The sequence below is a fragment of the Lachnellula hyalina genome, assembly GCF_007821495.1.
Source record: "Lachnellula hyalina strain CBS 185.66 chromosome Unknown contig00023, whole genome shotgun sequence".
NCBI lineage: Eukaryota > Fungi > Ascomycota > Leotiomycetes > Helotiales > Lachnaceae > Lachnellula > Lachnellula hyalina.
In genome coordinates this window covers 1-27,846 of record NW_022157137.1, presented here as the reverse complement: position 1 = coordinate 27,846, position 27,846 = coordinate 1, and the positions used below count along the sequence as shown (strand labels likewise).

The window sequence follows — 27,846 nt, the reverse complement described above, 5'->3', positions numbered from 1 at the left end:
AGCTTGAAACTTTTTTTGAGATTGAAAGTGAAGTCAAGCCGAAACAGTACAAGCGTCTGAACAGGCATTATTACGGAGGTATAGGGAGCCTAGCCCGAAGACAGGGGTACGCGAATCGCGTTGCTTTTCTCGCGTCGGTCCGTTCATCTCGCGTTTGGAGTACTTTTGAACTTCCCAACCGCCTGACTTGTATTTACTTACTACATCTACCTCCTCGAACCATCATACTTCGGATTCTTCTAGTTCAATGTCAATTTGAACATTGATTCCGCTACTTCTATACTACTCCTATTGCCCTTACACAATGTCGAAAGCCGCTGCAGCACGAAATAAGTTCGCGGAGCTACGCGCTCTTCGCGAGTCGGGGAAGAAGCGTCTCGACAGCTACCAGGTCCACCAAGAAGAAGATTTGTATGAGGAAGTGGATGAAGATGGATATAAGAAAGTTGTACGAGAGCGTCTGAATCAAGACGACTTTGTTATAGATGATAATGGCGAGGGCTACGCTGATGACGGACGCGAGGAGTGGGATTCAAAGCGACCTGGGTACGACACCGAAAGCGAAGAAGAGCTACCTGTTATGGGCAAGTCTGGTAAAGCGGGTATGTAGCACACCTTCAAGACTTTGCCCTCAATTATTCTGACCGCTTCAGCCAAACGGAAACGCGAAGAAGAAAAGACAAAAAAGGAAAATATGGACAAGGGGATTAGCAACTACTTCACCAAAGGTCATGTTGCTCCTCAGCCAAAAGCAAAGGTATATCACTCAATTTAGGTTCACTATTTAAGTTACTGAGACTTCATTTAGCCCGTCAAAACGAAAGAGGATGACGACTTTTTGGCTGGTCTATTGGGAGAAGTCGATAACAATGTACCTCGACCAGTTCACCAATCTTCGAGATCGAGTCGACAACAAGACAAGCGTAAACCTCGAGCACTGTCGCCCTCTGTTGAAGATCGTGTCCACCATGTGTCCAAAAGGACAAAGGTGACGGATAGCAGGGCGCCAGCAACGCCACCCGTTGACCAAGACTATGGTGATGATGACTTTATGATGAATATGGACGATGACTTACCCATGAATAACCCTCAGCCATCGTCACCAATTGCGAAAGCCGTGGAGCGGAAATCCCATGCCAACGTCAAAGTGGAGGATGACGAAGAGGAGGATATGATGGAGGTCGCTCAAGCTGATGGTATTGTGACTACGAGTGTTAATATGTCTGGGACGAGGCCTGTGCCAAAGATTAAGAAGAAGGAGACATACCCGTCTCCCGCCAGCTCTTCTCCCGCCAGACCTTCAGCTCAACACGTTGATGCATCGGCTTGGAATGATGTTACAGAGAAGCTGAATGTTGTGAACAGCAGTCAGGCCAGCGAGACGACTTCCTTCGGAAAACTTGATCACAACGATGCCATCGAAGAAGATGGCAGTCTTCGGATGTTCTGGACGGATTACATCGAAATCAACGGAAGCTTATGCCTCTTTGGAAAGGTCCATAACAAGAAGACTGGAACCTATGTCAGTTGCTTTGTGAAAGTGGATAACATTTTAAGAAAGCTCCTTTTCCTCCCCCGACAATATCGCCAACGGCATGGACGAGACACTAGTGAGGAAATTGATATGAAGGATGTGTATGAAGAAGTCGACGAATTGATGGGGAAAATGAAGGTTGGAATGCACAAAATCAAACCTTGCACAAGGAAATATGCATTTGAACTTCCCGATATTCCAAAGGAGGGCGAGTACCTGAAGCTCCTTTACCCTTATTCCAGTAAGTTTCCTGGTATTTATATTTTTCACCTTTTTAACTGTCTTAGAACCCCAACTTCAGCCCGACAATCATACTGGATCAACCTTCTCTCATGTTTTCGGTACAAACACACCACTTTTCGAACAATTTGTCCTGTGGAAGAATATCATGGGACCATGTTGGCTCCGAATCGAGAATGCTGAATTTGGAGTGCTGAACAACGCATCTCACTGCAAGTTGGAGGTCCAAGTCTCGAAACCCAACCTTGTTACTCCCATGAGTGAGTCCGAGAGCGGCGAGGCTCCACCATTGACTATGATGAGTATCGCTTTGAGAACCGTTCTCAACGTGAAGGACAACAAACAGGAGATTCTCGGCATAAGCGCCCGAATTTACCCTGATATCTCCCTGACTGACACAACGCCTCCCGAAAAGCTTCCAAGCCGCACTTTCACCGTCATACGTCCTGTCAACGCGAGCTTCCCCATTGGTTTTGATGCGGAGGTGAAAAAACGAGCAAAGGGCCTAGTCAGACTCGTGAAGAATGAACAAGACATTCTGAGTATGTTTCTATCACAGCTGAATATGGTCGATCCCGACGTACTCGTTGGCCATCAGCTTGAAGGTGTCGATTTTAGCATTTTGTTGAGCAGACTCCAAGCCAAAAAGACGCCACAGTGGTCTCGCATAGGCCGAATGAGACGTACTCAGTGGCCAAGTTCTATGGGGAAGATGGGGGGCAATTTCTTCGCTGAGCGGTCTCTACTCTCAGGACGACTTTTGTGCGACCTAGCAAACGATATGGGAAAGTCTGCCATGACGAAATGCACGTCTTGGAGCCTCACAGAGATGTGTAGTATCTATCTTCCTGGTACAAGTCGGCGGGAGCTCGATAACGAAACGGCACTCAAGACCTGGGCCTCTACAAAGGAGGGATTGATGGACTACGTCAGTCATTGTGAAGTTGATACTTTCTATATTGCCGCCCTAGCGCTGAAAGTCCAAATGCTCCCTCTGACAAAAGTCCTCACTAATCTGGCTGGTAATTCTTGGGCAAGGACTCTCACTGGTACCCGAGCAGAGCGAAATGAGTACATTCTGCTTCACGAGTTTCACGCTAAGAAATACATCTGTCCCGACAAGGCTGTCTGGAAGGGCAAGCAGCAAGTTGAGGAAGAGAAGTTGGATGAGGAGACTGGAGATGTCAAAAAGAAAGACAAGTACAAGGGTGGTCTTGTTTTTGAGCCGGAAAAGGGGCTCTACGACAAATTCGTGTTAGTAATGGACTTCAATTCGCTATACCCGAGCATCATTCAGGAGTTCAATATCTGCTTTACCACAGTTGATAGAACAAAATTAGTAAGTCTGCCGCGCCTCTCAAATATGAGACAGGGACTAATTTATCATAGTCCGACGATGAGGAGCAGGTACCCGAAGTCCCCTCAGATCAAGATCTCGGTGTCTTACCCAGGCTTATTGCTACCTTGGTTAGCCGTAGAAGAGAGGTCAAGAGTCTAATGAAGGCCAAAAATGCCACCACGGAGGAACTGGCAACTTGGGATATCAAGCAACTCGCTCTTAAGCTGACTGCCAACTCCATGTACGGTTGCCTTGGGTACACGAAATCCAGATTCTACGCCAGGCCACTTGCTGTCCTCACCACATACAAAGGTCGTGAGATTCTGCGAAGTACCAAAGATCTGGCCGAAAGCAATTCTCTCCAAGTTATTTATGGTGATACCGATTCCGTCATGATCAATGCCAACGTAGACAATGTTGAGGATGCGATGAAAGTCGGGCACGAATTCAAAAAGGCTGTCAATGACCGGTACAAGCTTCTGGAAATCGATATCGATAATGTATTCAGGCGCATTCTACTACAGGCGAAGAAAAAGTATGCTGCAATCAACCTGGTCCAGATCGATGGCAAATACGTGGACAAGATGGAAGTTAAGGGTCTTGACATGAAGCGTCGAGAATACTGCAACCTGTCCAAGGAGGTTTCCTCGAAGTTATTGAACGAAATCCTCTCTGGTGATGAATCGGATGTTGTGATTACCCGGATCCACGAGTATCTCCGGGAAATATCGACTCAGATGCGCGAGAACGCTGTACCGACCCACAAATACACGATCTACACAAAGCTTGGAAAGGCACCCAAAGATTATCCCAACGCAGATGGGATGCCGCAGGTTCAGGTTGCTTTGCGTGAAATTTCAAGAGGCAAAAATGTGCGAAAAGACGATGTCATTGCGTATATCGTTACTGGGGACGGCAAGAGTACGTCTGACAATGCCGCAAAGCGTTCATACACGCCTCAAGATGTTGCTAAAGCAGATTCGGGTTTGAAGCCGGATGTTGAATGGTACTTGTACAAACAGATCTTCCCCCCAGTTGAACGTCTTTGCGCAAATATTTCCGGTACTGATACCGTGCGTCTCGCGGATTGCCTTGGGCTTGATGCCCGGAAGTACGCCATCACTAACACCAACTCGAATGGCGGCAACGAGACTGAGATCCATCCTCTGGAAAGTCAGATTGAAGATGTGGTCCGCTTCAAGGACGCTTCTCGCCTGACCCTTCACTGCAGAAAATGCAAAGGAGCTTTTGGCTTCGAGGGGCTTGTTGAAAGTATGGAAATATGCTCTCCATCTGGGCTCACCTGCCGTTGCGGACATACCTTGTCAAACATATCAGTTTTGGCGCAGCTTGAGCATGAAATCCGCCAGCAGACGAGCAAGTACTACGAAGGCTGGATGGTCTGTGATGATCAGGCTTGCGGTAATCGGACAAGACAGATGAGCGTCTATGGTCACCGATGCTTGGGCCCTAAGGGACTTGGTCATGGATGTTTGGGGAGGATGCGGTACGAGTATACGGAAAAGATGATTTACAATCAGCTTCTGTACTTTGCATCTCTATTCGATGTAGATAAGGCTAAGATTGCTGCTAAGGGTACAGATAAAGGTAAGCACATCCTTCGCTTCTGCAAGGACCAAAGCTAACTAAAGCATAGAAAAAGTCATGGCTCTTGCTGAGCATAATCGTGTAAAGTTCAACACTCTGAAGAGTGTTGTGGAAAAGTATCTTGATAAGTGTGGCAGACAATGGGTTGCGATGGACAGTTTGTTTGGGAGATTGGGATTCACAGCAGTTTAAGTAATGATATTGAGCGGAGTTTGGTCAATGGCTTCTGGCGTATATAGGATATCATCATGAATGGAACGAGCTTCGATAATTCATCATTCTGTCTCGAGTGAGATGTCGTTGGAAAACTTACCCGAACAGGTTAGCGTGATGAAATTTGCGGCCATTCACCGCACACGTGAAGACGATTTCTGAAAGTGTATGCTATCCAAAACTCTTTAAGTCGACGAATCCTTTTGCGAGTGCTGAATATTTATTTTGCCATTTGAAATACCGCAAAGATGGTGAACATCACGGAGAAGATCAAGGAGTAAGTCATGATAAAATTCGGGCGCTGGAATATGAATATGATGAGCTCATGCGATAAACAGGATCGAGGATGAGATGCGGAGGACGCAGAGTGAGTGCTACCCCCTCACCAGAATATCACATCAAAAAAGCTCGTTATTAAAATAACATTTACTAACTCGCTCTTAGAGAACAAGGCAACCGGTACGCACAGAGTCTTCAATCATAGACCACGTGACCAGGACTAATATCATATCAACCAGAATACCATCTCGGTCTCTTGAAAGGGTTCGTTCATTCGTCACTTCCGCTCTTCCCATCAGATTCCTCATTAACAACCCACCCAGTAAACTCGCCCGCTACCGCGCCCAACTCCTCGAACCCGGCCCCGGAGCCGGCGGTGGCGGCGGCGCTGGCTTCGACGTCTCGAAATCAGGCGACGCACGCATTGCGCTCGTCGGCTTCCCGTCCGTAGGAAAATCGACCTTCCTATCGAAAATCACCAAGACGAAATCAGAAGTGGCGGCGTACTCCTTCACGACGCTTACGGCGATTCCCGGGGTGCTTGAGTATGGCGGTGCGGAGATCCAGATCTTGGATTTGCCGGGGATTATCGAGGGCGCTGCGGAGGGGAAGGGGAGGGGGAGGCAGGTTATCAGTGCGGCGAAGACGAGTGATTTGATCTTGATGATCTTGGATGCGTCGAAGAAGGCGGAGCAGAGGGCGTTGTTGGAGGCTGAGTTGGAGGCTGTGGGGATTAGGTTGAATAGGGAACCGCCGTACGTATTTATTCCCGTTGGCTGTATTCCCTGCGTGTTTGCAGGTTTTAGTGAGCTTGAAGGAAATGGAAATGCTGATGAGGATGAGAATAGGAATATCTACCTGAAGCCCAAAACAGCCGGCGGCATGAAAATCACCTTCCAGACACCACCCAAGAACATCGACCAGAAAATGGTGTACAACATCTTGCGCGACTACAAGATCTTGAACTGCGAGGTTCTGGTGCGGGATGAGAATGTGACCGTTGATGACTTTATCGATGTCATCATGAAAGATCACAGGAAGTACATAAAGTGCTTGTACGTCTACAACAAGATCGACTCTGTATCCCTCGACTTTCTAGACAAGTTGGCGCGGGAAGATCATACGGTTGTCATGAGCTGTGAACTGGATCTAGGTATTCAGGACGTAGTGGAGAGATGTTGGAGAGAGTTGAGACTGATTAGGATTTATACGAAGCGGAAAGGAGTGGATCCAGATTTCAGCGAGGCGCTGATTGTAAGGAATAAGAGCTCGATTGAGGATGTTTGTGATCAGATTCATAGGAGTTTGAAGGATACGTTTAAGTATGCGTTAGTTTGGGGGGCGAGTGCTAGACATGTGCCCCAGAGGGTGGGTTTGGGACATGTGGTGGCGGATGAGGATGTCGTATCAATAGTGAGTAATTGGAGAGCTTAGAAGAGGTATTCGAGCGAATTGAAGCATCACATTCACAGACCCAATGAAGCCGAAAAGCCGTAGAAAGTTCTTGTCATTTGTCTATCAACGCCCTTTGCGAGACAGTGATCTTGATGATAATCAACGCATGTATACCAAAAACGCCATTATCCTCCATGTCATACAACCAAAGAGTCGCCAGCGTTCATGTCCAAGCGCTCCATCATAGCCAAATACCCACCGAACCAACGAGGATCAGAGTGTAAAAGCCTCCGTCCCATATCTCCTAAGTATACCTCTTGGACTGAAATCGTAATGGCGAATTGTGCAATGTGTTTTGTTGGTGCAAAACAAAGGGAAAGGTGTTGTGAAGAAATAATCGAACCGTCCGCTGCACCGCCGTAATTATCGTACACTCCTCCAGCTAACGGTCGTCTATTGTTGGCCATCTTTCTGTTCGCTGTTTGTGCGTGGGATCTGGGAGCCGAACATGTTTCCGCCGGCTCCTAGGTTCTTGGCTGAAGTCTTTGCGAAGAGGGATTTGGGCTTGGCTCTGATTGTTTTGTTAGATGTGTAATTGAGGCAACGGCTAATAGCTTCTCTACTTACTTTCCAACTTGTTTACTCCGGTAGGCGCTCAGCTTTGCCGTGCAAGGGCTCATGATGTTGTCGGAAGGTGAGATGTATGTTTGCTTTCCTCTATGGTGGATCGATTAGCAATTGGACCTGGATTCGAGAGAGGGCGCCGTGGCGGGCGCAGAAACAGTAATACATACTGTCCTTCTTCAAGCTTGCTTTGCAGGACCTGGCGATGGTATTCCATGCTCTTAACATCCTTCACAGCTCCGTCTGCAGGTGCACCAGTGGTGGCAGAGGCATTGATGTCCTTATCGGCGAGAACGTTGGAAGACATATCGAGATTGCTTTGGATTTTGTGGTAGGTTGAGTGTAGGTGATTTGTATTGAGAGAGGATTGAAGTTGAGGTTCAATTGATGGTGTTTGGGGAAGGAAGTTATGGAAGACGAGGTTCAGTACTTGTATGGTTTTAGTAAAAAGATGATGTAGGTCGGTCCATGTAAATAAAGCCGTGGTTGCTAGGCGACGACGATGACCAAAACAGGCGACCATCCAAGTGACTCACGAACAGCACATTTCTGTCACAGCATTCACACTGCAATATGAAACAAATGAATAAGGAGATCTAAATGCCAACCATTTTAGATAACTACAATTTCTGAAACCAAGTCTACAATTTTGACCGCGTGTTCTTGATCTGGTCTCCAATCTGCGATGGCTGGATCTTGTACTGCGCAAACAGCTGCTTAGTGATCTCTGCCTGCTTCGCGATGTTAGCAGCAGCTGCCGCACCCTTTTTCCTGTTCTCATTGCGTCCCATCTGTTGAAGATGAACCTCATCTGGACCATCAACAATCCTCAATGTTCGTGAATTGGCCCACATGTTAGCCAGGGGTGTGTCTTGGGAAACACCAGCTCCTCCGAACGCTTGGACTGCTTTGTCAATGACTTCAAGGGTGACTCGGGGAACGAAGACCTTAGCCTCGGCAATCTCAGTCAATGCCCCCTTTGTTCCCAGCTCATCGATAGTGATGGCCGCATTGCAGACGATTAGACGAGCAGCATCGATTTCAACGCGTGCCTTGGCTACCCACTCGAGTATCACACCGTGTTCTCTCAAATTCTTGCCAAATGGCGTCTTTTTTGGGTCGTTGATTCTCATTAGCATCCACTCGAGAGCTTTCTCGGCCTATAATGATTAGCGTAACCTCAATATAATACGCAACTTTACTTACAGCCCCAATAGCACGCATAGCATGGTGAATACGGCCGGGTCCCAGACGACCTTGAATAATCTCGAAACCACGACCAGGGCCAAGAACCATGTTGCTCGCTGGTACACGAACGTTTTTAAATGTGATATGGCCGTGGCCGTGGGGCGCATCATCGAAGCCGTAGACAGACAGCATTCGGTTGATAGTAATACCAGGCGTGTCAGCAGGAACTAATATGACTGATTGTTGCTTGTATGAATCCTTGTTGGTGGAATCGCTCTTGCCCATCACAATATAAATCTTGCATCTTGGGTCACCAGCACCACTAGACCACCATTTCTATAGTATATCAGCGCCATTCACACCCCCAGTTGCTTAAAGAACTTACTGAGCCGTTCAGAACCCACTCATTGCCCTCTTGCTTCATGCTCAAACTGATATTCTTGGCATCTGAAGAGGCAACATCCGGCTCCGTCATCAAGAACGCTGAACGGATTTCTCCATTCATCAACGGTGTCAACCATTGCTTCTTCTGTGCCTCATTTCCATATTTCGCCAGCACTTCCATGTTTCCAGTGTCCGGTGCAGCACAGTTGACTGCCTCTGATGCACATATTGACTTCCCAAGGTATTCCGCCATCAATCCGTATTCGAGGTTCGTGTAACCGGGCGACTCCTTGTAGTGGCCCTTGGCCAAGAACATGTTCCATAATCCCAACTTCTTTGCCTCTGCCTTCAGTTCTTCGATAATAGGAGGGTGGCTTTCCCATCTAGCGTGGCCTGTACCGATTTGTGCATTAAGTACGGGGTCGGCTCTGTAGATTATTAGCTTAGGTGGCAATGCTTGGATAGGTAGCTTGGGAAACTTACGGAATACATCTTTCATTGACAAACTTCTTTACCAGATCAAGGGTCTTCTTTGCCTTGTCGCTAACTCTATTGGCGGCCTACGAGTTTGGTTAGTAAATGTGGAGGCGGGGCAAGAGTCGAGGAAGAAGGGAAGGATCTCTCACGATGAGGGGGATCGAGTCAGACATGACTGCTAGTATGTGAGCGGTTCAAATAGAGAGTTTGATTCTCGGTTCTACTGTAGAGGAGCAAAGCAGGAATACAATCGAATAATTGAGTAGTTTGAAGGAAAGAAGGCCTGGAAGGTGCCTGTATATTAGTTTAGCTTCCCCGTACATTACAGGGATAGTTCTCCGCAAGGTGCCACCCGCGGCTGTCATGGCCACGAGCCATGGATCGTCGACCTCGGTTCTTTTTCGAGACACTTCATTAGTCGCAACCACCAAGACAACATAAATCATACGAGATCTCGCCCCATTCACAACCCCTTACCTTCAGATTCATTCTTAAGGCAATCATCGAGTATTGCTCTGCACCTCTGGCCCCTCAGTTGCCGAGGCCTGCGTGTTACACCTTGGGCTCTCGAGAGATACTCTGCCAAATGAAGTCACGTGTGTGCACCAAAACTCACCTGTGCACGCTAATTCATTCGGCAGAGTACGGAGTCTCGGAACGGCTCGGGGGCTTCGGGCTCGGGTCGGGCTACAGAAGCTTCCAACCAAGCCCAAGCTTCAAGGCTTGACTGACTGGCCAGACAATCAAGGGCCTACAGAATCTCTTTTGGGATTGACAAGATCAGTATCTATCAAGATCATTTTTTGAATCTCCAGCGGACAAGATCCTCACAGCTTGAAAGTATGAATTGTACCATTTTTCGCGAAAAGCGTGGCACAAGAGTGCTCTGCGCGTCCTCTCCAAAAGTGCCCCTTAATGCTACGGGATGGGAAATAGTGAGCGTACTTGATTATGACTGGGAAATTTTCTGCTATGCTTTCAAAGGTCTTCACATTAGTTGCTTCACATACTTTACCAGTACCTTCCTGCTCTTGGCTTCTCCTGAATTTCACCATCTGATGGCTGTGGTAATTCAACTGCCGCACTCAAAAAGCAATTTTCTTTTCGTTCAAGCGAATTGGTCATTATTGTTTGTTAGAGGAACATGGGTATTGAGATGTAATGTAATTTCATTTATGCCGACGCCGTGACAAGTCGTCGAGATTGTCTTTCCCAAATCCAAATGCACCTGTTCACAAACTCCCAGTTACGCCACTACCAAGCCATCGTCGAGATCGCCTGCCCAAAATACATATGCACCGTTCAGCAGCTCCACTTAGCCAACTATGAAGCTGCATATCTTTTCACGAAGCAACATCAACGTCACACTGAAAAGTGCACTGATACCTCGTCGCGCCTCCAATCTTCCAGTCCTCTCCAACCGGAGACACCAAGCAGGACGATGAATCAAATGTATCAGATCCCCATGAAAAGCTTAACTCCCCTGGATCTTCATGACCGCCGGGAGCATCGTTCGTAACGGGGTTGGCAGTATTGGTGATGTATAAGACGTTGGAACCGACTTGCCATGGGACCAACTGGCTACCTTGGGCGGACGATTCGTCTTCTTCGGACTCTTGATTCCAGAAGTTGGTTTGGTATGGATAGTCCCATGTCCAATCCGAGGTTGGAGCTGCGGAATAGTAGGCGACGTCGAACGAGTTGTCGTCCCAGCGTTGGACGAAGACCGAGCAGGCATGCAGGGACGAGGTGACTCGGGTGGTCAGGGACGTGGTTGGAAGAGCGAAGGTGGGGTGGGTTTGGAAGAGGGTGAAAATAGTGAAGATGGTGAGCACCATTGGAGGTGTCAGAGTGAGGTACATGTTGTGTGAGGTAGCTCAGGAGTAAGTAGAGTGCAGGTCAATATGAGGTTTGAGGTGCAAGTGAGTAGCTCCTGAGGATCAAGTGAGAAAGTCTATTTGCAAGATGAGGATATACCGCTCCTCTTATACACCTTCCAGCTTCCAACCCCACAACTCCCGAGATCGGTCAGCTCACTAAACCGCCCCAGTACATATGATTGTTTGTGAATCTCACAGTAAGCAATAAGAGGCACAGGTTCAGCTTTTAGTCTATATCTGAAAATCACACGCGGCCCAATGGGTACTTAAATGGTCACAGTGCATGTGATGTGAATGATAAGAGGCACAGAGCAATCAGCCACATATGCTTACTTGCAGTAACAAAATCCCGTATATCTGGAGCCGATTCCATGCATCTGCGCAGAGTATATGCCTTAGACGTTGTGTTCAAAATGATGGAAGTCCCGGGCAGTAGCCAATGAAATGCCCGTTCACCGCCAAGCAAACGCCCGCAAATGGGAGTCGAATAGGGTGACCAACGGCAATTGAACGACGATCAAACATCACATCTGTACCTGGCATTGCGGGGTCACATATCACTCGATTCAGCCAATTAAAAAACTTCTCTTTAGGAAGCAGATCAATTGGTGTGCAGTCCCTTAAATGCAGCATTGCGCACAGCCAGAACGCCTCTCACGCCCAGTCGTTTGGTGCAAATCTATCACAAAAGACAACATCCCATAGCGTAACCGCCAACCCAATGTGCGGCTATGCCAACCAACATGCAAATTGAAAGCAACAACTTTTTTAATCGGCAAAATAATCCGCTCTTCGCTTCCCGTTCCCTTTTGTTCCTGCCTTGAAATGCTTCTTACTCGTCAATAATTTGACATCATTAGGATCCAAGTCCTTCTCCAGCGCTAACATGGTCTTCTGCTTTCGGCCTGAGAGCTGCTTTCCACTCGCTGTGCCCTGCTCTGTGTACTTGTGACTGAAAGGCATTTTCAAGTGACCCGCGTTACCTTGTCCTGCTCCGAAGAACACACCATCAAGCTTCTTCGACTTGCTACCTTCTTGTTGTGGGATGACCTCCGAGTCGACAAGTGAATGGCCATCTAACGTCGAATCCATAGCTGCCAGTGCCAGACGTCTCTTCTCTGGGAGATGACCCTCGTCGTATAGCTCACGGTTGAACTCGAGAGGATCGATATTCCCAGGAGGCGGTGCGCAGAACAGAAGTTTGCCCTTGACGTAATCCTTCAAGATGTATCTTGCTGCTCGGGACTCATCTGGTTGTCCTTGACCGGTTCTTGTGAAACCACGGGCCTTTGCATAAGCCAATAAGATTTCCTCTGCGGCTGGAACACCAGTTCCGCCTTCTTCGAGAGGTCTGGTAGTAATCTTCATTCCATACACAGCTTCCAAGAACGGCTGCGGGATTCGCTTTGCTACAAGTCCTGCCGGACCTGTGAATTCTCGAAGTTGGTCAATTGGGAGGATACCATTGCAGACGAGTTCTGCTTTTGTGGTTGCAAAGTTTGGGAATACAAGACCAGGGCAATCACACAACAAGACTTTCTCACTGAGATGAATGGTCTGGAAATGCTTCGTCTTTCCTGGGGTTGAAGACACGGATACCTTCTTGGAACCGATCAGTGCGTTGATGGTAGAAGATTTTCCGACGTTGGGGTATCCGACTAAACCGATTTGTGTTTTTCTGGGGGCCTCTGAATCGGCGTCTACATCAATTAGCAGTGCTCAAAATGTGAATGAACATCAAGAATATCTCACCTTCATTTTCCGGGGCGTGCAACAGGAATAGAGCTTCCAGTTCATGGACTGTCAATATTCGAGTGCTTTCATCTTCTCCATCAACTTCGTCTTCCTCGTCCTCATCACTTTCTAGATCCAGCTTCTGAGCCTTCTCCGCAAGCTTTGATGCTAAACCAACGGGCTCTCCGGCGGCGTCGTCTTCCTCCTCGGAATCATCTTCACGAGCTTCATTCATCTCTTTCGCAAGACTTGCCGAGAAGAACTTGTAAGATATGCCTACTTCCACAAAATGATCTGCCCAGGCTTTGCGTTGATCCAGGGTCAACATATCTGCCTTATTTACCAACAGTAAATTCTCCTTCCGGGGATCAACGTCCTTCACATATCTCTCCAAATCGTCTGATCGGAACAACAAGGGATTCCGCGCATCCACAATTTGGACGACAAGGTCGGATCTCTCGATAACTCTCCATAATTGTCTCCAGACTTCGAGATTCCGTTCGAAGGGGGTCATAAGTAAATCGTTATTCTCCTGTAGCTCGGCCAAACCTCTTCGCCACTCCAGTAGACTGTCTCTTTCCATCCGGTCAAGTTGCTCGGGGGTCGTCGTCGAATCCCATTTTGGTCTTCTTGGAACTGTTAATTTGTCTTTGTGTGCTTTCTGCTTTCCAACTGCTGCTCGTTCCTCTGCCGCAGACAAGAGGTATGGGTTCTTCTGGTCCGTATGAATGATCTTGACATTGTTCATCTTCTCTGCTGTGAAATCGGTGCCTGCCAGTTCGGCCGTCGACAAGAATTCGTCGAGTGCTGCTTGTTCGGTAACCGACTTCATCTTGACCCAACTGGCCTCTTTCCGCTCGCTTGTGACATACTGTGACTTGTGAGAATTTATCGGAAAATTATCAGAGGGTACATACCGATTCTCCTGTAGTATGGTTGATTCTGTGAATTCCTGCAGTTGTGACCTTCTTGCGATCTGCGCCTTTGCCTTTCCCAAACCGATCGTTCATCAGACTGCGGATTGTTAGTACAGCGATGAACACATATAATGATTGAACTCGTACCTGTTTCCCAGCCCAACGGCATTCTTCGACTTTGCGAGAACCATCTTGCAGTAGGCCTTGCTGCTTTCTAAGTTTCGAGACCAAGGTGGCGAAGGTGTTCCTGAACTGGTCGATAAATTGTTCCACCGACACTAAATCTGTTGAAATTGTTGATTCAAAATACTGGTATCCGTGTTCCTTTGTAGGTATTTGTAGTCGTGTGTAATGTTTCTAGGAGGGTAGTCGAGGGTAGTGCTTATTGATCAAAGGTTTGTGACGCAGAATTTGCCCCGCGCCAATCGCAACCCCACTAAGAATATTTTTTAGAGGGTCGTCGGTCTTCAGCAATCTACTTCGTACAACCACACAACACAAATTCTCGACGGCCAAATACCGCAAATATGGCTCGCAAAAAATGGATCGATAAGAAAACTGCGACTCATTTCACTCTCGTACATCGCCCACAAAATGATCCGTTAATTCACGATGCAGAGGCCTCGTCTATGGTCCTGAACCCCACAGCCTTACCAAACGCGAATAAATCCAAGAAACTCGACGACCTTGCCTCCGAACTTGGGTCCGATGTGGAACAGATCAGAGACAATGAGGGCGAAGCTGCCAACTATGGCGTTTACTACGATGATACCGAGTACGATTACATGCAACACATGCGCGACTTGGGAAAAGGCGGAGGAGAAGCCCATTTTGTGGCAGCCCCTGCACCCAAGAACAAGGGCAAAGGGAAGCAATCTCTAGAAGATGCGCTGCGGGATGCGAGTATTGAAGATCGGGCGGAAGCGTTGTTCGATGAAGAAATCTTACCTTCAAAAAATCTCCGAAAGGCAACATATCAAGCCCAGCAAGAAGTTCCAGATGCGCTCGCAGGATTTCAACCTGATATGGACCCAAGATTAAGGGAAGTCCTGGAGGCTCTAGAGGACGAGGCTTATGTGGAGGAGGATGATGATATCTTTGGAGAGTTGGCGAAAGATGGTGAAGAGATCGAGGAGGAGGAATTCGAACAAGGTGCGTGGGATGAGGATGATCAGGGGTGGGAGTCGGATGACACAGCGAAGCCTGCAAAAGAATATAAAGACCCCCCAGTTGCGGCAGAATCCACCGAAAACGACGAGCGAGAAGACCATGGAGATGGCGACTGGATGGCGGACTTCAGCAAGTTCAAGAAGGACCAGAAGTTTAAAGGACCAGCCCCACCATCAGACTTTCAATCTTCACTCATGACTACCACCACGAATGGAGGTCGGAAGAAGAAGAGAAAGGGAGCCTTGACGAACCCATCTACTTATTCCATGACATCCTCATCAATGTTCCGAACGGAAGGCCTTACCACCTTAGATGCACGGTTTGAGAAGATTGAAGAGCAGTACAACGAGGATATGGACGACATGGACGACACGGGCTCCGTATCTGCTATGTCCGCGATCTCTACTGCATCAAGCGTGCAGGGTCCAGTGAGAGGGGATTTTGATAGTATCATGGATGATTTCCTCGGTGGTTACTCCATGAGCGGCAAGAAGCATGTCAAGAAAGGGAAATACCAAAGTGGTATGGAACAACTTGACGAAGTAAGGAAAGGGTTGGGACCTGCGAGGATTAGGTCACGAAAAGCTTGAGCAGGCATGATTGGCGTTTGCTTGGGCGTTTGGGGCTACCAAAAACTGGCGTCCGTGTCTTATAAGGCGTATTTTGAGCTTTTTACGAGGATACTTATACCTGTCCTTTGTTGTTGAAAGACTCGGCCTGCGCCAGCTATTTAACAGTATGTAGCCCATAAGTTAGAAACTCATCAGTCTGAACATAGAGAATTCTTGATTTTGTGAACAATAACAACGGTCATTATCCTCTGGCCAAATTACATACATCTATCTACATCGGAATCAATAAAACAACAATATCCGACAGTGAAAGAAGTGAAGGTATTCAGTTCCTGGACAATTTATTTAAAAGTCGGGCGGTGTACTATGGCAATATATGTAATCGCCGTGGCTGGACTAGCTCGATAGCTTTCGAGATTCAGTGACTGAATGCGACGAAGCGGTAGAGCAGAACAAAGAACACAAATGGCACAATAACAGGAGCGCAAATCCTATTCACCACCGGGTGTCTCCTCCATAAATATCCTCTGCTCTCCTCCGCGCTTACTCTCCATGATTCACGACAAGAACGATGCTGCTCCGAGGCAGTAATACTCGCAGCACACGCGGGTCTACCCCAAATCGTTCCAGAGGATCAAGAGGACGCGGTGCGACGAGTCGAGGAGCTTCAAACTCCTCCAGTAAGTCAAATACGCGTCACAATAATATTTCCCCCCTCATCTCAACTGGGCCGCGGGTATTGCAGGACAATTTCAACACCTACAATTCTCGTGGTGCAGGCAAGCAGCTCAAGTACCAGAAAATAAACAGTCACTCAAGCTCTACAGGCACCTCATCGAAAACCCAACCCCCAAACGCCTTCGAACAGGAGCGGATCGATAATGCAGCAAAGCGCGAACAGAGGGGACATCATAACGGTACGATGGTCAATGGGCGAGGTGGAAGAGGCACCCCAAGAGGAGGTCTTCAAGCCAACAAGCAAGTCCGATTTACAAACCCCCCCACGGAGCAGAAGGTAGATCCCTTCAGCAAAGCTGCCTCCCCAGTACCCTCTTCAAACCCATTCGGAGACAATACTAAAACGAATTCTTCCCCGTTCTCCGCTCCGGCCAATGGTGCATTCAATCCGTTTGGCGCAAAGCAAGATGCTACTACGAAAGCGAATCCGTTTTCCTCCTCAAGCTCGACGAGCAATCCTTTCGGGGCACCCTCACAGCCAAGCCCACCTTCAACGGGCGTCTTTGGAGCACCCTCTGGGAACCAAGCGGGTACAAATTCCACAAATCCGTTTGGCGCTCCTTCACAGCCTTCGACTTCGACCTCAAGTGTCTTTGAAATGCCATCGGGGGAACCAGCTACGAACTCCTTCAACCAACCTTCGATGGGTGTATTTGGAGTACCATCAGGTACTAACGCTGCCGTGTCATCTACGAATTCGTTTAACAAGCCCCCAACAACGGTTGGCACATCCTCAAATACGCCCCTCTCGAATCCGTTTGGCGCAAATCCCCCGCCCACGAACGGCTTTGCCAATGCTACTCCTAGCCCTAAAAGCTCTTTCCCACCATCTAATCCGTCCCCCTTTGGAGCCCCCACAAATGGAAATGCTTCAAACTTCTCTAACAAGTCCAACGGTGCATCGAATGCATTTGGCTCACGCCCCTCCACGACTTCTGCACCTTCGAATGGTGCTTTCCCCAGGCCGAGCACAAACGGATTCCCAACCACAAAACCTTCACCACTATCAAAATTTCCTCCCCAGTCTGCAAGTCGCGTCAATGGCACCGCGAGCAGCGTTTCAGCGGCCAAGATTGACCAACTCCTCCGGAAAGAGAGAATAATTGCTCCATCATGGCCCGATTTGGCCCCTAATGATCCGAACTTTAAGCCCGCAGTGGAAACTTACTGGAGAGCCTCAAAAGAATATAGGAATAAAGTCCGCGCATGTCTGATACGTGCTGGCTTATTTGACGATCCAGATAAGCCAAAGAAACTGAGCGAGGCTATTGATTTCAACGGAATCTGTGAGGATATGTGCCCGGATTTCGAAAAGGCCAATAGGATCTATGAGCGAAATGTCATGGGTGCAGAAACGGTAGTTGGTCCTGACGGGCAATCATACCCAGCTCCCCATAAAATGATCAAAGCTTTTGCGCGATCAGCTGCTGGTCAAGATGCTCCTTTACCTATGGATGTGAGATCGCCTGCAGCTCTCACTAGAACCCTCGACTATCTCTTCAGATCTGTCTTAGGGGACGAAGAAGAAAACCTCCCCAAGGTACATCCCTTTCTGTGGGATCGAACTCGAGAAATTCGTCGGGACTTCGTCTTCCAGCAGGCTTCAATAAACACATCCGAACTGCCTGACCAGATCTATTGTCTCGAGCACATAACTCGATTTCACGTGATGGCTTTACATCAACTGTCAAGACAAGGTGTGGAACCAGCCGAAGAATTTATAGAACAACAGGAGAGGGAACAGCTAGGAAAGACACTGCTTTCCCTGATGCAAACATACGACGATTGCGAAATACAAGGTGTGGATTGTAAAAATGAAGCGGAATTCAGATCATACTATGCCTTGTTAAACAGTGACAGTCCAGGGATATTGCAGACTGTCCAAAACTGGGGTTGGAAGTATTGGGGAGAGTCGGACCAGATTCGTACTGCAATAACTCTTGTGGAAGCGTTGCAAAACACCTGGGACGCACGGGGCCCTCTGAAACCTCAAGCCACCACGGACGTCGCCCAAAACGCCTTCTCGCGATTTTTTACCATCGTTGCAGACAAGAAGGTGTCCTATACCATGGCATGTTTCGCTGAGATACATTTCAATAGCGTACGAAAATCGATCCTGAAGACAATACTTGCATCATACCGCAAACAACGAGACCAGACTAAGGATTGGACGCTGTCCAAATTGAACGAGTATCTGAGATTCGACGATGAAGGCGACATTATCTCATTCGCCGAGGCGTATGGGCTAAGTTTTGACGATATCGATGGTGAAGAATGCCTATCTTTCGAGTCAGAAGGGGTATCAGATCCTTTCCCGCCGCTGAAGCAAAACCACTCCTACGATCTTGTAGAGCGGAAGCGTGGTTCTCACTCATTGCTGGAAGTTATCTACAGCACGGTTTACGACGAGGAGGAAGTAAAGATTCAGGAGAGTGTGGAAGAGAGCAGTATCGATGAAGAAAGCTTATTCGTGAATGATGATGACTCTTCAGCCCAACAAACAAAGCCCACAAACGTCCCAACCACCACCAGAGGCTCTAGTAATGGTCAAGAAGCCGACAAGACGGCTGTGCAAGAACGTATCACGACGCCTGGATCATTATTCGACAGGATAACGCAGCCAAAAACGTTCAACAATGATGTTTTTAACTTGAAGCCTGCTGAGGAACCCCCAGCTGCGCAGCCAATCTCCCCCTTGTTTTCTCCAAAGGCCCCAGAGACCTCGGTCGAAGGTGCTCCCGCGGTCGCAAAGCAGCCCGACAGTCCTTTCTCTTTTACTAAAAAGCTAGAGACCTCCTCACCCTTCACACCACAATCCGATCCCTCTTCTGCATTCTCGAAGCAGGCAGCGAAGGAATCGCCCTCTATTTTGAAACCATCGACCCCCACCCAACCTTCGCCCCTATTTAAACTTGGTCAGCCACCCTCTACCACACCTACAGAAAATAATATTCAAGAACCGCTGTCTTTGGGGAAATACGCCGTTTCTGCAGCCCCTCCTGAGACTTCAATTCCACCCCCATCGTTCTTCGGGCAGCAACCAGTCGCAGTTTCTGAACCTTCAAATAGACCTACGTTCCCCACGAGCCAATCCCCGTTGCCTCAGTCTTCTCTGTTCAACAAGCCCTCTACACCTGCGCCTGCATTCCCCCCTTTGCAGCAAAACGCCGCTTCCGTGCCTCCGCAACCTGACGCACCGAACTTCCCCCAAAACAACTTCCAGGGGGTCAGTGGGCAAAACCAAATGAACCCAACGAATTGGTCTAATCAGCCTCGAAGCCTCAGTCGGGAAGCGAGACTGGGCCGGTTAGCAAATTGGGTTGTGCTGGGAGAAGATGGTCTATTAGAACATTTTACTCAGTTGACCGTGGAAAATATACTTAAGGAAACTGTAGAGTTGTTCCAGAAGGATGAGTATGAAAAGGCCACCAGAAAGGCAGACGAGTTGGCGAGAAAAGAAGCCGATCAATTTAGGCAATACTTCTTAAGCACCAAGTACTTGAACAAGTGGAGGCAGGGAGCGCGCCAACTATGGCAGAAGCGTGTAGGCAGGGAAAATCGTCAAGCGATGCGGGAAATGGCCGAGAGTATGAGAGCCTCTAAGGCAGCGCAGTCTGCGAACATAGTGGAGGATTTTCGGGCTTCTGCGCGGGCTTCTACGGGTGGTAGTCGAAGAGGTAGCTTGGAGAGCCTGCTTGGCGCAACGGGCATCCTAAGTGGCGTGCATGATTCGCAAAGGCAGATCCGAGCCATTGTTCGGAATGAGGACGAATCGACTGTTCAGAAATCACAGCAATCCGAACGACCGTTCAAAAAGCCCATAAAGAGGCATCAACGCGGCAAATCTGATGTCCCGCTACGACGTTCTTTGATGTCTGATTCGTCGTATCTGAATGGTGGATCGCGCATACATCTAATGTCTAAGTACGATGTCAAAGATGAAAACCGTCGACAGGTCAGTGGGGTACATACTGATTACTTCCGTCTAAAAGCAAGGGGGATCACAACCCTGCCTGGTGGGACACCCATGCCAACTTCCGCGGCTAAAGAGTTTCTTCGACACAAGCGCTCTTTTGACGGAATCTCAAAACAACCGACACCACAGCGACCTAGTCACTATTCGATACCAAGAAGTGTACCATCAAGGTATTCGACAGAGGCCGGGCAGCGCGAAACGACTTTGGAACCGGACGAGAATATTAGGGATCTGAAGGAGAGGACTAGAGCAGGGATTTTGAACGATAGTCAAACAAGGCGGAAGCGGTCCTTCGATGACAACGATGATGAGGCTCTCTTCGAAAGAGCGAAAAGAGTCAGAGAACAGCTGGATGAAGGGTCAGAATGGTACAGAAAAGAAACAGAGAGTCATTCGCGGAGTGTGTCTTGATGTACGGATAGCATTTGGAAGGGCGTTTATTTCATGGCACGGAAAAGACCTGCCTAGTTTGGGTGATGAAAACGGCGTTCTCTAAATCGGCACGCATTTGCAAGGCGTCAGGGGTTGTTGTTGTTGTATATAGTTGAGATACCCTGTTGGGTAGGGAATGTTTAGATTACCAAGAGGCCTAGAAAATGGATTTTGATCGGTGGGATCAACCCCACTTGACTTAACTCATACAATAAATCTTGTGCACTTGTGAAGCTTACAGTCAAGTGACAGTGACTGATTTGCTTTCTCGTCCATCTCTCAACTATATTTAGTTGCTTGTATGTACTTGTTTTGGAATATAAAGTCCTAATACCTATTCAGGTAGGTACTTTATACCTTCGTCTATTCTATCCTCTATCCTCTATCGAACGCTAGCAGGAGCCAGCAGAAAGCCATCCTGTGTCCACTTTTCAGACCACTTTGTTCAAGGATGATAGTGAGGATGAGGATGCGACCAACGAAGTGGAGCCAATTATTCAATTTCGGGTCGATTCGATCCCAACAGTCGCAAGTCCTTCTACTTAGCAAGTGGGTTTCTACCCCGAGCCCCAAAGTAGTCCTACCAATAATCACTCGGTGGATAAAGACTTGCTTCGAGTCTCACACACTATGTAAAGACAGCAGTGAAATGACAAGCCCCCGCACGCCTCATATCCACCTACGATGGCTGGCCACGACCAGACTATGCTTCAGCGATGACTACAAAGATTGCCCCAAATACGCATGCACCACCCTAAATCACTGTTGGAGGAAAGTAAGTCATAATTTTACTCTGAAGAAAGAAAGGGAATATCGAGCAATTTGAGGAAATAATCCTAGCCGGCCACAAAGAAAGCCAACCACGTCCTCTACGACTGTGATGTATCCCATCTGAACTCTACCGTCGCTCAATGACCGCCCTGCCCCTTGAATCCCGCGGTTGGACCCTCCAAGAGCGTATCCTCTCCTTGAAATCCCTGTATTTTACTGAGACCCAAGTACAATTATTCTGGGAATGCTACCATACCGTACGTAGCCTGTCTTGCTCGGGGGGCGACTGATACTACAACCTTTCTCTTTCTTCCAGGCCTTGTTCTTTATCTAGTCCCGTATAGAGACTTACTATGATATTTCTAATGAAAGAACCATCTTATATGTTACACTAAGTGCCATTTCTAGACTTTTTCTATGGAGGAGGAAGGTGGAGCTAAGGATGGTGTATTAAGAATGCTATAGTTCCTAGCTTATAAGGGCGGGAGTGTGTTAAGGAAAGTTTCTCGGGAAGTTATAGAATAGTATTACTAGAGGAGGTGATCATTTTGTACTCTTTGGAAGCACTTGGAATCAATAACGGCATTATGATAATTACATGTCAGATAAACCAGTGCTTGAAATAAGGAACATTTGCTTCAATACATAGCATCCATCTCAAAGGCTCGATAGGAACTTACAGACAAGTGAATAGGCAGGTAGACAAAGTGCATCTATACCTAGTTGGTCATCGGCGAACAATCACGTGTACCCCCCAATTTTAGCCTTCCCGCCCCCGCCAAATTTATTTCCTCCACCTTCATACATTTATACATTTATACATTTGAAGCCCGCAGACACTTACACTTAGACTTAAAATGCGCAAAGAAGACCCCCAAAAGCTCGAGGCCGACGAGGAACCCCTCATCGACACCACAGCCGCGCTCCCTCTCCGCTCCAAACGCACGGAGCGGCGACAGAAGAAACGCCAGCTAAAAGAAACAGCCTCCAAGCAACACGCAACGCTATATGACCTTCCCTCAGAAATCCTCCTCGAAATCCTTTGTTTTTTAAAACCCAGCGCCATTTTCCGGCTCTCGCGCACTAACCAAGCGCTGCGGACGTTTATCCTAGAGGAAGAAGAGCGGATTGCGCGTCAGGTGATCGAAGTGCGGTATAAGGTGCTAGCGCAGTGTTTCATCGTGCCCAGGCTGCTGAACACGCTGGATGAGGAAGCGAGGAAGGCGTTGGGGGATGGGAAGAGACATGGTGCTGGGACGCACAGTGTTCATGGCCATAAGAAGCCCTATCAGCATATTGCGGTCCCGGACGCGGGGGTCGTCTGCACGTGCTTGACGTGTCTGCTGGCGTGGAATAATCTCTGCTTGGTCGTCGATTTCGCGCACTGGCAGCGAAATCTGGATGTCGGGGAACCGATCCCCATGATCCCCAGGGGCAAGTTCCCGGAATGGAATCATGTGCTGGGGGAGATTAATAGGGGGGTGGTTGAGAAGGCGCTGTATGGACCGCTGTATTATGCTGCGATCCTGGAGGCGCATCTCAAGTCTACGGTGGGGAGTATTAAGAGGCATGGGGAGAATAAGGGGAATAGGAGAAGGAGGTTTAGGATGGATGTTGGGGATGTGAGGGCGGAGACGGATGGGTTCTTGGAGAGGAGTGGGCCGCCGAGTCTGGATTTCCCGTTTCATAGGGATAATTATTATATGCTGGAGGCGTATCTACCGAATAGGGGGTGGAATAAGGAGGTGGAGGAGTGGAGGTATATGCCGGCGAGCCAACATGAGAGGGATGTGGAGTTCGTGAAGGCCTGGGCGAGGAGGAGACAGGAGGAGGCTTTGGTGGAGATTAGGAATGAGGAGACTGTGGTGGAGGTTGGAAAAGAGGTGTCGTAGCAACAAGGCTCAACTATGTTCGATTTACACCTCAATCCACGTGAAATAAAACTTCATTTCCAGTGGATTGTTTGTGAGATAGAATAACCTTTACTAGTAGTACCCATCTTGTCCTGTCCGGTTCATTGCAAATTTTAAGCGAGAAAAGGTAAAAGGGGGGCCAGCGCGTTCTGCGATTGCCACAATTAATCGCGAACTTTCCTCATCCGGTGTAGAGAGAGAAACTATGAGTCTGAAGTTTTATTTTAAGCCTCCACTTCCACGTCCGCTTCCACTGTTGGCCTGTTGTAACCAGAGAAACTCGCCAATGAAAAAAAATCATGTTTGTTCCGATAGAAGGGAAGGGAGATTTATGGAGCATCCTTCTAGATTCGCGGCTTCTGATCTTTGAACGTCGGTACAGTACTGTAGCTTCGGGCCGGTATTTACTTACTTACCTTACTTACTTCGTACCTACTGACTCGTGCATGCACTCGAATTCTTTCATCCGAATTGCAGTACAGGGCCGGAATGTCGGGGGATTCGTGAAAAGGAGTTCGTGTACTGTAGTAGCCAATCAGAGGGGGCGGGTTCGGAGAGATGGCTAAGTCCATGACGCTTGTATTTCTTGGGCATGGACGGAGACGGGTACGAAGCGAGCGGACCGACAGTGTTAGGTGTGCACCAACAGTAAAGTACTAGGGAGGTACCGTACTATATACGAATCCAACGTGAGTAGGTAGTACCTAAGGTAAATACCGAACTACGGACATGTCCGACGTGTCGATTCCGACATGTGTTTATGAAAGATTCATTCTGTCTTGGATGATATACATATGGGAAGAGTTTACGGTAGCTTCCGCCTTCTTATTTCTATTCGGTACTGTAGTACAGTACTACTAGGAGGAGCGGAAGGGACGGCACCCGATGCTGTGGACCGGATCTAGAGTGAGTCGTGGTCCTGTACTGTCGCTGGCGTCGGCGATTGATAGAGATGACTGAGATGTCTAACAGCATGATTACCTAATCAAGTAGTCTTATATACCCTGTACAATGTAAATGTATGAGAGGCTTCAAATGTGCCAGCAGATTGATTGACCCCTTGACTCCTTCTCTGAGCACAAGGTAAGGTAGGGTAGGGTAGGTCTGATCCTTTTAGACCTTTACTCTACATGTCTGGTATACATTGGTACAAGTGAACAGAACAAGTACAAGTGATACCTACGGAGGTAGGTCCTTAGTCAAGAAAGATGATATATTTACATGGGTATCTTTGATCGGATTGGTCCGAATTAGATAAAGTACTCCGTACTCTGTAAATAAGTGCATTTACTGGTAATACAGTCACAGTCTCGGGCAGCCCAGTCAGTCGGCGCTCGCCTGTGGCGGTTTGAGAGTGATGATCCTCACTCACTGTCTCCCTGCTCCCTCCTCCCTCCTCCGCCCAATAGCAACTCAATTGCGCCTCCCCTGGTGACGGCATATTGCTCCTTTACGCCGTAACTGAATCGTGACTTTGAGAGTCGGATTCCATCGTCGTCGCCTTCGCTCTCCATTCCACTTCATTCTTTCTCTACAACTGGCTTGTCTGCCCTTTTCCAAATCACACGAACCATTTCCTTCCTTCCGTACACGACGAGCCTTCCTCTCTGCCACCAGCACAAATCGCCATTCTGCGACACACTGCAATTTACATAGAAATCTGCGACACCCGCCGTATATATATGGAAGAATATTAGGGCCAAACAACTAGAGTGCTGGTTGACATCGATTCAAATGCTGAGCGAGGAATAGTTGCTATCTCCTAGCCGATTCACGCCGATACTGTACCAAATTCCCAGAATCCAAACAGCCCACCCCGCGCTGGACCAAGAGCCTCAATGGCTTCCCTACCCCTCAATGATACCCAACTCTCCCTCCGATCCGCCCTCTCCAAAACCGCCAACTCGCCTACTTCCAGCCCGACAGCCTCGAATCCTCCCCTCCATGCCTCGAATAATGCGCGGCAGATTGTAAGGCTCGTGCAGTGCCCGCAATGTTCAAAACCTCTCCGAGAACCCGTCACGTTGCCATGCGGGAATTCCTTATGCAAGAGATGCATTCCTGAGTCGCATCTGCGAAAGAATATAACCTACCCAGCCACAGCGAATCGGCTGCAAGGCTTCTTATGCCCATTTTCTGGATGCCGGAGAGAACACGCTGTGGGCGATTGCAGTGTGAATGTGGTGCTCAACAATATGATGGAGCTTGCGAAAGAAAACATAGATAGATACAGGAATACAGCAGAAGCATCCGAGGTTTTACTACAGGTTGAGGAAAGAGACAAATGGTCCATTGCCGGTGTATCTTCTTTGCGGGATGCTGAAGTACGAGTTCAAGTCTTGCGTGGCGGACGTCTTGCCTCGACATACGCTATGGCGGAAATGGGCGAGCTGGCATACGATTCGGAAGTAACTTACACCGCAATGTTTCCCGGGAACGACAATTCTGAAGTGGTGGACGCTGTGTTACTGGATCAATTAAAGGAATTGACAAGAGCGGAGCTGGATTGTCAGGTCTGCTATGGCCTATTCCTAGAACCTCTCACAACAGCGTGTGGGCATACGTTCTGTCGGAGATGTGTTCATCGGGTTCTTGATCATACAAACATATGCCCTGTCTGCAGGCGGACGATGTCTACTCGACCGGGTATCAGTGCTCAGTGGGTAGAATCTGGCACTCAGCAATCGCCATCCAATATCCTGATTATGAAGATTTTGGCAGGCCTTTGTCCCGAAGCGGTAGCTGAGAGAGCAGAAGCCGCTCAAGCAGAGTCGACCACTGTAGGGGAGCTCGATACGCCTCTGTTTATCTGCACGTTGTCTTGCCCAACTATGCCGACATTTCTGTTCATTTTCGAGCCTAGATATCGTCTAATGATCCGACGCGCCGTTGAGAGTGGTGGTGGCAATTTTGGCATGCTCCTTCCAAACAGAAAAGGGAAAGAGCAAGGAGATCTGGGCGTCGCTCCCTTCTATCAATACGGGACACTTCTCCATATTATCGACGTGCGACTCCTGCCAGACGGCCGAAGTATGATTGAGACAGTTGGAGTGTCCAGGTTTCGGGTTCTCAGATATGGAGAATTAGATGGCTATACTATCGGCAAAGTGGAGAGAATAGACGACATCAGCTTTGCGGCCGAAGAAGCCCTCGAAGTCGCTGATATCACATCTTCAACAACTACACGCACCCTTTCAGCAGAAGATCACTTTGGTGCACCGCCTCATCACGTTGCATCTCATTCCACTCATCAACCACCCATACTCCCGGATTTCAACTCAATGTCTACGCAAGACTTGATGAAGATTGGTCGGGCATTTGTAAAAAAGTGGCAGGACAGTAGCGCGGGATGGCTCACAGATCGAGTCTACACAGCATACGGAGAATGCCCTGAGGATCCAGCTCTTTTTCCTTGGTGGTTTGCCACGGTGCTTCCCATCGACGAGTATGTGAAAGTAGATCTGCTTCCGTTGACCAGCGTGAGGGAACGGTTGAAGATGTGTGTAGGGTGGATGGTACAATTCGAGACGAGCAAATGGTACGCACTCCTCTTTTCTCAATCCCGTTGATACGATACCGTGTAAGCTGGAGATGGCCACTGTTGAATAGAGAGATGATCTGATACCAAGTACAGCACCGAGGAGCGCTCGAGTTGCACCATCTTATAACTAGCCGGCCTGAGCGTGCTTATTATGTTGATAAGCGTGGTAATGATGTATATGGGAAAGCGTGCTCAGGATATGATTCTATAAGACGTCTACATATGGGTATCCAATGTCTGGCGAGAGAGAGAGAGAGACTTTATTTCATTTCATTTCATAGCATAGCGTCAGGGAATTTGTTTGGGGCATGGTTTGCTTTGCTTTGCTTTCATTGCATCGAGGTCCAGATATGGCTAGGAATGGCATGACATGACATGACATGGCGTTTTGGCAAATTCAAGTTACGTTCAGATTGCGATGGAAGAGAAGAGATCTCAGATGTATATATACTTGGTCGGGCGTAGAATCGGGGCACTTACGTATAGTACATGTGCCTGCACCTCTTCTTTTCAAATCTAGAGGATTTATGATTTCAGGATACGAGTATCTCTGCCAGTGCTGGTGCATATTCTGTGATGTGTGATGTTCAACTATGATTCTATAGATTTTGTCTGTGTAGATAGATGTATGTATGTATGGTTTATTTACACCCTGGTTCTGCTTCTGCTTCTCCTTTCCCAGCTGTATATACATATATATATACCCCCGTATATCCCTACTTAGTATCTATCCACTGTTCTCATCACCGTACAATCAACTGAACCGCTGCTGTGCACCGCTACAAAGGCAGCTATGGATGGAGCCTTGTAAACTAGAGTTTGTTTGATTTATCGGCATGTAATGACTCCGTATGTATGCCGTGTCTCGAGACAGACCGTACGTTATGATTGTTGTAATGTTTTCTAGGACGTTTCCCTCTC

At 48.1% G+C, this 27,846-nt stretch overlaps 9 protein-coding genes across 9 annotated transcripts; 5 read left to right on the top strand and 4 right to left on the bottom strand.

The window, feature by feature from the left end:
* Window positions 1–304: 304 nt before the first annotated feature.
* pol1 (DNA polymerase alpha catalytic subunit) lies at window positions 305–4,913 on the top strand (the record flags this gene model as incomplete). The annotated part of the gene is made up of 6 exons (XM_031147208.1): window positions 305–602; window positions 654–757; window positions 809–1,775; window positions 1,822–3,113; window positions 3,164–4,721; window positions 4,771–4,913. The coding sequence occupies 6 exons, from the start codon at window positions 305–307 to the stop codon at window positions 4,911–4,913; spliced, it is 4,362 nt and encodes a 1,453-aa protein (XP_031007802.1).
* Window positions 4,914–5,182: 269 nt separating this feature from the next.
* Window positions 5,183–6,647, top strand: RBG2 (Ribosome-interacting GTPase; the record flags this gene model as incomplete). Its single annotated transcript, XM_031147207.1, has 2 exons — window positions 5,183–5,211; window positions 5,453–6,647. 2 exons carry the CDS (start codon window positions 5,183–5,185, stop codon window positions 6,645–6,647), a joined length of 1,224 nt encoding a protein of 407 aa, XP_031007803.1.
* A 414-nt stretch (window positions 6,648–7,061) lies between these two features.
* Window positions 7,062–7,539, bottom strand: LHYA1_G002229 (uncharacterized protein; the record flags this gene model as incomplete). The annotated part of the gene is made up of 3 exons (XM_031147206.1): window positions 7,062–7,179; window positions 7,236–7,325; window positions 7,403–7,539. 3 exons carry the CDS (start codon window positions 7,537–7,539, stop codon window positions 7,062–7,064), a joined length of 345 nt encoding a protein of 114 aa, XP_031007773.1.
* Window positions 7,540–7,873: 334 nt separating this feature from the next.
* On the bottom strand, window positions 7,874–9,364 carry ACAD11 (Acyl-CoA dehydrogenase family member 11; the record flags this gene model as incomplete). The annotated part of the gene is made up of 4 exons (XM_031147205.1): window positions 7,874–8,392; window positions 8,439–8,756; window positions 8,806–9,232; window positions 9,288–9,364. Coding segments are annotated over 4 exons (1,341 nt in total), but the record flags the coding sequence as incomplete, so codon positions are not given.
* A 1,149-nt stretch (window positions 9,365–10,513) lies between these two features.
* LHYA1_G002227 (uncharacterized protein) lies at window positions 10,514–11,143 on the bottom strand (the record flags this gene model as incomplete). The annotated part of the gene is made up of 2 exons (XM_031147204.1): window positions 10,514–10,604; window positions 10,668–11,143. 2 exons carry the CDS (start codon window positions 11,141–11,143, stop codon window positions 10,514–10,516), a joined length of 567 nt encoding a protein of 188 aa, XP_031007769.1.
* Window positions 11,144–11,929: 786 nt separating this feature from the next.
* On the bottom strand, window positions 11,930–14,003 carry lsg1 (Large subunit GTPase; the record flags this gene model as incomplete). The annotated part of the gene is made up of 4 exons (XM_031147203.1): window positions 11,930–12,861; window positions 12,914–13,766; window positions 13,813–13,909; window positions 13,960–14,003. The coding sequence occupies 4 exons, from the start codon at window positions 14,001–14,003 to the stop codon at window positions 11,930–11,932; spliced, it is 1,926 nt and encodes a 641-aa protein (XP_031007768.1).
* Window positions 14,004–14,339: 336 nt separating this feature from the next.
* On the top strand, window positions 14,340–20,679 carry SPCC576.05 (SAC3 family protein; the record flags this gene model as incomplete). Its single annotated transcript, XM_031147202.1, has 3 exons — window positions 14,340–15,504; window positions 16,035–16,234; window positions 16,300–20,679. 3 exons carry the CDS (start codon window positions 14,340–14,342, stop codon window positions 20,677–20,679), a joined length of 5,745 nt encoding a protein of 1,914 aa, XP_031007771.1.
* A 1,649-nt stretch (window positions 20,680–22,328) lies between these two features.
* On the top strand, window positions 22,329–23,363 carry LHYA1_G002224 (uncharacterized protein; the record flags this gene model as incomplete). Its single annotated transcript, XM_031147201.1, has 1 exon — window positions 22,329–23,363. The coding sequence occupies one exon, from the start codon at window positions 22,329–22,331 to the stop codon at window positions 23,361–23,363; it is 1,035 nt and encodes a 344-aa protein (XP_031007770.1).
* Window positions 23,364–25,222: 1,859 nt separating this feature from the next.
* Window positions 25,223–26,953, top strand: LONRF3 (LON peptidase N-terminal domain and RING finger protein; the record flags this gene model as incomplete). Its single annotated transcript, XM_031147200.1, has 1 exon — window positions 25,223–26,953. One exon carries the CDS (start codon window positions 25,223–25,225, stop codon window positions 26,951–26,953), a length of 1,731 nt encoding a protein of 576 aa, XP_031007767.1.
* Window positions 26,954–27,846: the final 893 nt, after the last annotated feature.